Genomic DNA, 7700 nt, shown 5'->3' with positions numbered 1-7700 from the left:
TCCTAGCCTTTGAAAACCTGCCACGACTCAGCAGTAGTTCTCAAGATCTCTTCTTGCCCACTAGTTTCATGGTTAGTAGTGACAGACTCAGATCCAGCTACAATTCCCAGCCAGACAGTGACTGACAACCTTGAAAATCTTCAGCAAAGAAAATGTCACGATAAAATCCATCATCAGCAATACTGCACGTACTTCAACATCCTCCAGTAACAGAAATTCAGGTTTCTATTCTGCCTATGCCAAAGAGGCCTGAATATTCTTCCCAGTCTAACTTTGAATGAGTTCTAGTTCCAGTTGTTAAATATGCCCTAGTTATCAATGGCCTATACACAAAATGAAAGTGTCTTATTAAAGCAGCTTAAAGTGCTATTTTCAAAATAACACAAACTACAGAAATTCAAGAAATTCCTCAAATTCTAATAGCTTATTTCCTATACCATAAGTTATAAAGTTCAGAGTAGATTTTCAGCATTAAATAGTGACACATTATCAAGTTTCACATATTTATTATTTAGTATAAACCCCAACACATCAACATGATTGCATGCATTTAGAGGGGAAATATCTCCTGGTTAAGTGGAAAATTGTGCGGATGGCTTCTGGAAGACCTTCATTTATAAGCAGCTTTAGAGTGAAACAATTCATTTAGAAGTCTGGACCTTCTTTCTTCAGTTTGCTGTAATCTACGTTCACTGAGTAGAACTTGGAAAAGAAGAAAGATATTTTAGATAATCAAATACACAAAGATGGTACAGAAGTTTTAGAATTATTTTTATTCAGTTTTCTACAGTAACAATTACAGCCATGAATTTTTTATTAGGAATATTTTACAATACAAAAGTCATTCAAACAAAGACAGTAAAATTGCAGTCCTTTAATAATGGTTTTGTAAAAATATTCAATCTACCTCTGAAGAGCAGTATTAGTATAATCTGTTAGTCAGAACCTATAAAAAAATTCTTCTATTTCAAGGTGAATAGTAATTCCTTCTGATATATACTTCCACTTATGTTTTTACTTCCATCTTCACTAAGTACATGGGTGATCCAACAGAATAGAGGAATACCAGGAATTATCATCCCCATTTGGTTACCAAAGTGCTATAATTTAGATGGAAAAGATTTCTAGCAACCGAGATAGGCTAGTAATATAAATACTTTGTTGTGTGATTTACGTAACTTTTTAGACACAAACTGGCTTGCTTTGACGGCTTTTCTATTTTCTGTCTCTCACTTACAAGTTTTCTTAATTTCCTAACTTTAGAAGTTTTCTTAATTTCCTAACCCAGAATGCATCAAAAATCAAACTCATGCTTGACCACGTTTGGTACAAAAGCTTTTAAATGACACTGTACTTTTGCTTTTAAATACTGTATATTTGGAAAATTTTAAATTTCCATCAATTTCCTTATATTCAATTTAAATTAATTTTAGAAATTATCTTACTACGATTGCTTAAAATATTGCCTCTACCTCTCAGTAATTTTTTTTAATGATTTATACTTCAAACTGCTCCAGAATTTCTACTGAAGAAACATTAGGATTTGTGCATAAGCCCAAATAAGACTATAATCTTGAGTTTACTCGTTCTTGTGCCAAAGAACACTGAAGAGGTTGTGCTATAATTAGTTGAAGACTACATTATTTAACTCCAAAAGAACCAAAATTGCAGAATTATTAACATTTTCTTCAGAGTTTTTAAGCAAGAAGCTCATAAATGTGTGTCCATTATTTCTTCAAATTCTTTTTATTTCTCCAAACATATCCTAACTTCTTTATCTCTAATTGAAAAATTTCTTATTTTACTTGACTTTAAAAGAAAAATTCCCAGGTTGTAAAGCTTATCTTTGAGATACATATACAGGCTTTTATAAACAGAAAAGTATGTTGGAGTCATAAAGCAGTATTTTTTCAGACAGTGTTCTTGAATAAAGCAATTGAACCTAGACCATGAGACTTAAACTAACTATATCATCTCTAACATATTAACTAAATATTAGAGGGAATACTTCTAAAAGGAACTGCAAGTTATATTTTAAGGGAAAAAAATGTGTTGGGCTCTTCTAATAGATCCCAGGCACTGTGGGCAGAATGCTTTACATTTATCTTAATTATCACCTTACTCATTCTTACTTTATAAAAGAGGCCACTTGAAGATCAAGTTATATGATTTGCCAAACACTGAGTAAGAAGCAGGATCTAGCCCCTACACCCAAGCACAGTGGAAAGGTCACAGTATCTTTGCTAATTTTCTCAAAATTAAGCAGGCTTCTGACGACGTATTTGCTTTTATTCAGTTCCATGTACCAGTATCAAAATTCTCTGTGGAAGTAATTTTCAAATTTGGTTTATTTTTCAGCTTCCATGTCCCCATTCTTTTTCTCAGTTTAATGATGGCTACCTCAAAGGTCTCTGGAACAAGAGTTGGGAAGGCACAACATATTCTGTGATCTTGGCTTTGGGGCATTTTATTCAGTTGAGAGGTATTGCTAGGCCTTTGATGTTCTGACTGCTCTATGTTCTCTTCATTCTAATCCTGGGCTGAATGAGCAGCCCTTAACTGTCAATCTGGTCTCATGACACATGGAAAAGAACAATGGGGCAACCACACATTTCCTCAGAAGTGGCAGATATCACTTCTCCTCACTTGATTTGCCAGAGCAAGTCACATGGCCAAACCTGTAAGTCAGTGATCACACAAAAAAGACTTCTCTTAGGCATAGGGAAGTGAGTGATAGACGGAGAATAATCTAGTCTATCTCACTGTTTGGCTTTAGAAGCAGCAGCAGACATCATCCACTCCAGGCTCACAAGTTTCTGGACTTGGTTCCCTTTCATTTCTGCTTGCAAATTCTCAATTCTTCTACAAGCTCATCTCTTGGCAAATTCAGCCAGCAATAGTCCACTAACATCCTGTCTTCCAAAATCCTTTTCTATAACGAACTCTTCAAGCACATGGTCTATTTTCCAAGTTATAGCAGGTGATAGTTTATCAAGTATTTTGCCAGTATATAAAATGATTCATCTTTCCAGTCTCTAATATCAGTGTCATAGCTATTCACAGCCCAACCTATGCCACACACATTAGATTTTTGTTGCAGCAGCATTCCATTTCCAGTTCACATGGCCTTGTACTGGAATGCGTTCATGTTCTGGAACACTAGTAACTGGCTTCATTATCATAATCAACTGGGGAGCTTTCTGAACTACATACCCAAAACCTCCAATGTGCTTTTTGGTAGGACCAAGGCCTGGTTTTTTCTTTGTTTGTTTTGTTTTGTTTTTAAGTTTATTGGATATGGAATCTTCTCTAGAATGGACTTGAATTTACAGGAGAGAAAAAATAAATCAGGATGCCTGTGTATTGTTTTTTGAGGCAAAATGTGACACAGATTAGATGGCTCACTTCAGCTTCACCATTGTATTTATATGTGTTTCTTGTAGCAAGATCTGGAAACCAAATTAAAGATTTGGAAACCAAATTATAATCATACAGTTGAGTGGAAAGCTTGGCATCAGCAAAGGTGATAATTATCTTAAAAGTTACTGTTATCAGTAATGATAGCATCCATCTCCATGATGGAGGTATATCTGCTGGGGTCCTGGACACTCCTTGGTCAGGACACCTCTTCTTGAGAGTGCTCAAGGAAACTGCTATTTCTTTCTTTTGATGAAGCAGCCTGGTATGGCAGAAAAATGCACTTAAATGGGTAAGTTGTCTGGTATGTAGATCATACCCTAATAAAGCTGCCACCCCACCTCTAATATTGCAAGAGTTTATCTTTGTACACAAAATTTTTACACATAAGTAAAGCTATGTTTGGGGAATCAATTACTGGTCTCAGATTTGTGACAACATGAATGGACCTTAAGGACATTATGCTAAGTGAGGTAAGTGACACAGAGAAAGACAAATACTATACGATATCACTTAAGTGGAATCTGAAAAAGCTGAACTTGTAAAAACAGACAGTAGAATGGTAGTTACCATACACTTGGGGATGGGGAACTAGGGAGATGTTTAAGGGTACAAATTTGCAACTAGTATATCAGTAAGTTCTGGAGATTTATTGCACAATATAGTGATTATAGTTCAACAGTATTTTATTATAAACTTCAAAGTTGCTAAGAGACTAGCTCTTAATTGTTCCCAACACAAAAGTCATAATGTGACGTGATAAAGGTGTTAGATAACACTACTGTAGTAATCACACTCTAACATACAAATGCATCAAACCAGTAAGTTGTACACTTACACAATACTATATGTCAATTATATCTCAATAAAATAAATAAAAGTAAATGGCTTCAGTCCATGAAATCATTTCTTGGAAGAGCTATTTCACAAACCACTTTTCCATAAAGGTATTAAAAAGTTTATCTAGAAGGTTTGTGGTAAAATTTAAGTTTCAACTGACTTCATTTCTTCCTACTAGTTCTCACCTGAAACAGTTCAACCATAACAACAAGAAAGAATAGCCAACCAAACTAGCCACTATACTAGTGCTACTCAAAGTATGGTCTATATGGTCTATGATCAACAGTATTAATATCTTATTAGAAATGCAAAGTCTCAGTCACAACAGATCAATTGAATCAGAATCTCTGTGAGTGGAACTGAAGAATCTCCTGTTTTTTGACAGTCTCTCCAGTTGATGCCTTTGTTCACTGAAGTTTGAGAATGACTGCACTATACTAAGATAAAAGAAAATGTTAAATGAGAGCTCTACTATCTCTTTTTTTCTTAGTAAAATCAGTAGAATTGAGACATCTTAAATTTCACATCCAGAGTCAAGTCTTTGAATAAAAACCTTTAACAAATATTTATTAGAAAAATATGCCATTATAGAAATTAAGAAAACATTACAAACTAGACTTTAATTTAAAAAAAGCAAGCTCTAAATATAGTTCCAATAACATAAAAAGAAAAAAAGAATATGCTATTGTAATTTCACAAAACAACCTAGCAACTCTTTTAAGTCATTATAACGGAATTTTACTTACATATCCAATTTAAAAAAAACTACTCTGTGACACAATTTATTAAAATACACTTTCCAGCAATTCCAAAACAATTTTGTAGTTTACCTTGTATTGTTCATTGGGACCCAGTTTGTTCCAGGGTTCTGGGTTATTCTTTCTGTCCCAACTAAAATAAATAAAACATTATAATTGTTACAGTAATAAAATGTTATTTAAAATAGTTTTGTACTCAAAAAGCTAATATTTTGAATAGATCAATTCCATTTCCTACTAGGTGAAGTATGGTGTTCATTATGGAGTTGTAATATAGGATCCATATTAAGCAATCCCACGTAATCAATCAGAAAAAAGGCAGAACAGCCTCCTGAGAGAGCTGTCTCTGTCCCTACCCAGTAACAAGAAACTTTATGCTTGGCTTTTGCTAACGTTTTCTATTTCACCAGTGAAGTGGTACACAGAAATGTGTACAGAATAACAATGACCAGATCTTTTCTATGCCTGTTCTTTTCCAACCTCAAAAAGAAACATTCCCTATTGTGGAAAAACAGGCAAAAAACATTTAAAGGTATCAGCAAACCTGACTAAGTATTTTATAAAAGCAGTTATTTTTATCTCAATCCTCACAACATTGCAAGATACGTATTAGCAGTTCTACTCAACTGATTAGAAAATGGGGCTTTGAAATTTAGATAACTGCATGAACCAGGAAAGGTAAATGATGACAGCAGAACCGGGATCTGAACTTACTGTATAACTAAAAAACTCTGGTTCTTTCTACTACTTGATGATGATGGTACCTCCCTAGAAAGACTGTGGCTTCTATACTAGTTTGAAAAACCAACAAAGTTCTAAATGTTTTCATTTACCTGACATCTGGATTGAACAATGCCAGCCGCAAGACATACAGCACTGCTCCAGTACCTCCTCCTCCAATAAACAAGAAGAGGGGGATCAACTGGAACGAAAAACAAAATAAACAAGGATTTTAATACATATTGTCAAATAGCTACACACTGATAAAAATAAACAAAGACTGCAATCGTTTTTATGTAATTCCCAGGTCTCAAACTGCTATTTTTTGATCCCTGTCTTAAAATTTGAATATAGACCTCATATGGAGGTAAGGTTTCCTATAACTGTGTTCAAAAGAAACAAATAGAATTTCCAAAAGATGTGAAGATGATTCTGGCTTAATGTGTTAAAAATTACATTCAAATTTTAAATTTCTCAAGAAAATATAACGTCTTCTTTACCTAATATTTATACATCACTCTCATTAAATTCCCAGCTTCTTTGATCTCAAGGTTTGAAAGACAAGGTCGAGGCAAATTACTTAAGCTTGCTTCTATACAGATGTTATGAAAGACATAAATTCTGCGAAATAAAGAGTCAATGAGCAAAGGGAAACACACCTATTATAGATACCGGTTTGATGCATAACACCTGAAAACATATTCCTACCAATGCTTAATGCGAGGTTACGCAACCGGGATTAAGACAAAGATTAAAGACTGCGTGACTCAAGTTTTAGGACCACAGCACGTTGCTGTGCTGGGGGAAAATGAGAGATAGAAAAGAGCTCAACTATGATTAAACTCTGCGCTACCAAAATCCCCCAAAATGTCAAGACAGGATTGCAAGATCAGAGACCCTCATATTTGCTTCAAGGCCTGGTGGTGCAATGCAGTAAAGATCCTTGACACCACAACAAATAGGGTACCTAACCTTTGCTGGTCGCTAACCCACACAGCGCACAACTATCCGTCATGGTCCGACCAACCTGCAAAAGGGCGCGCGGTCACAGCAGTTACAACGTTCACTACTTTATTTTCCTCAAGGATATCTCTCACCTTCCACCTGCCTGCCCAAATCCCACAGTGAATAGCGTAGAAAGTCAGAGCTCAAGGTCCAGAAACAACCAGGAGAAAAGGACAAAGTGAGGCAGGGTCCAGCCCTGAGGAGCGGTGACTGTGAAGGAGGAAGCTCCCAGGGGACTGAGGCAACCGCATGACGACACAGGACGGACAAGTGAAGACACTGGGAAAAGGTTTACGAACTTACGCTAGGATGCTTCTTGGCCTGACCAACGATCTGGCGGAACATGGTGAAACAGAAGCCTCGAGTCCAAAAGGAGAGGAAAATAAACCTGCAAGGCCCGAGACTAAACAGCCTCCACACTGAGGGGGAGCGGACGTCCAAAGTCACCCAGGACCTCCCACCTGAAGGACCCCAGGCTCGGAGGGCAGCTTGGGCAGGAGGGCCCGGATGCAGTTGTCCTTAACGGTGCCTGCTTTGATCTAGCGCCTCACGCATCCGCTCTAACCTTGCCAAACCAACAGCATTCCACTACAAAGCGAAACATTCTCATTCCTATGCTATACATACTTCTTATGAGTAATTTTTTTGTGTCAAAACTTAAACTCTTCGATTGACTAGACAGGCACTTTCTCGGGAGGACCCGTATTGAGAAATGGGGGCGGGCTGGCCGCGCGCTCCGCGACCGGGGTCCTTTTGCTAGGCGCCTGCGAGCCGTGTCCGCGCGCAGAGGCGCTGGGGGCGCGCGTGCTGGCCGCGCGCCGGCCGCCCTGACCGCCGCAGAGGGAGCTGCGCGGCGCCTTTGGCTGCCGAGCGCCGGGCGCCTGGAGGGCAGGTCGTGTCTCTTGCCGCTAAGGTCAGCGACTGCGGTTTGCAAGTACTGCAGCTGCTTCCTGTCCTTAA

At 37.4% G+C, this 7700-nt stretch overlaps 1 protein-coding gene across 1 annotated transcript; it reads right to left on the bottom strand.

Annotated features, from left to right (window-relative positions):
- Positions 1-486: 486 nt before the first annotated feature.
- NDUFA4 (NDUFA4 mitochondrial complex associated) lies at positions 487-7204 on the bottom strand. The gene is made up of 4 exons (XM_010972087.3): positions 7044-7204; positions 5849-5937; positions 5088-5148; positions 487-702 (listed from the first exon to the last, which is right to left on the bottom strand). Exons 1-4 carry the CDS (start codon positions 7083-7085, stop codon positions 646-648), a joined length of 249 nt encoding a protein of 82 aa, XP_010970389.1. The 5' UTR covers positions 7086-7204; the 3' UTR covers positions 487-645.
- Positions 7205-7700: the final 496 nt, after the last annotated feature.

Source organism: Camelus bactrianus, chromosome 7 (assembly GCF_048773025.1).
Source record: "Camelus bactrianus isolate YW-2024 breed Bactrian camel chromosome 7, ASM4877302v1, whole genome shotgun sequence".
Lineage (NCBI taxonomy): Eukaryota > Metazoa > Chordata > Mammalia > Artiodactyla > Camelidae > Camelus > Camelus bactrianus.
This window is presented reverse-complemented; position numbering and strand designations above follow the sequence as displayed.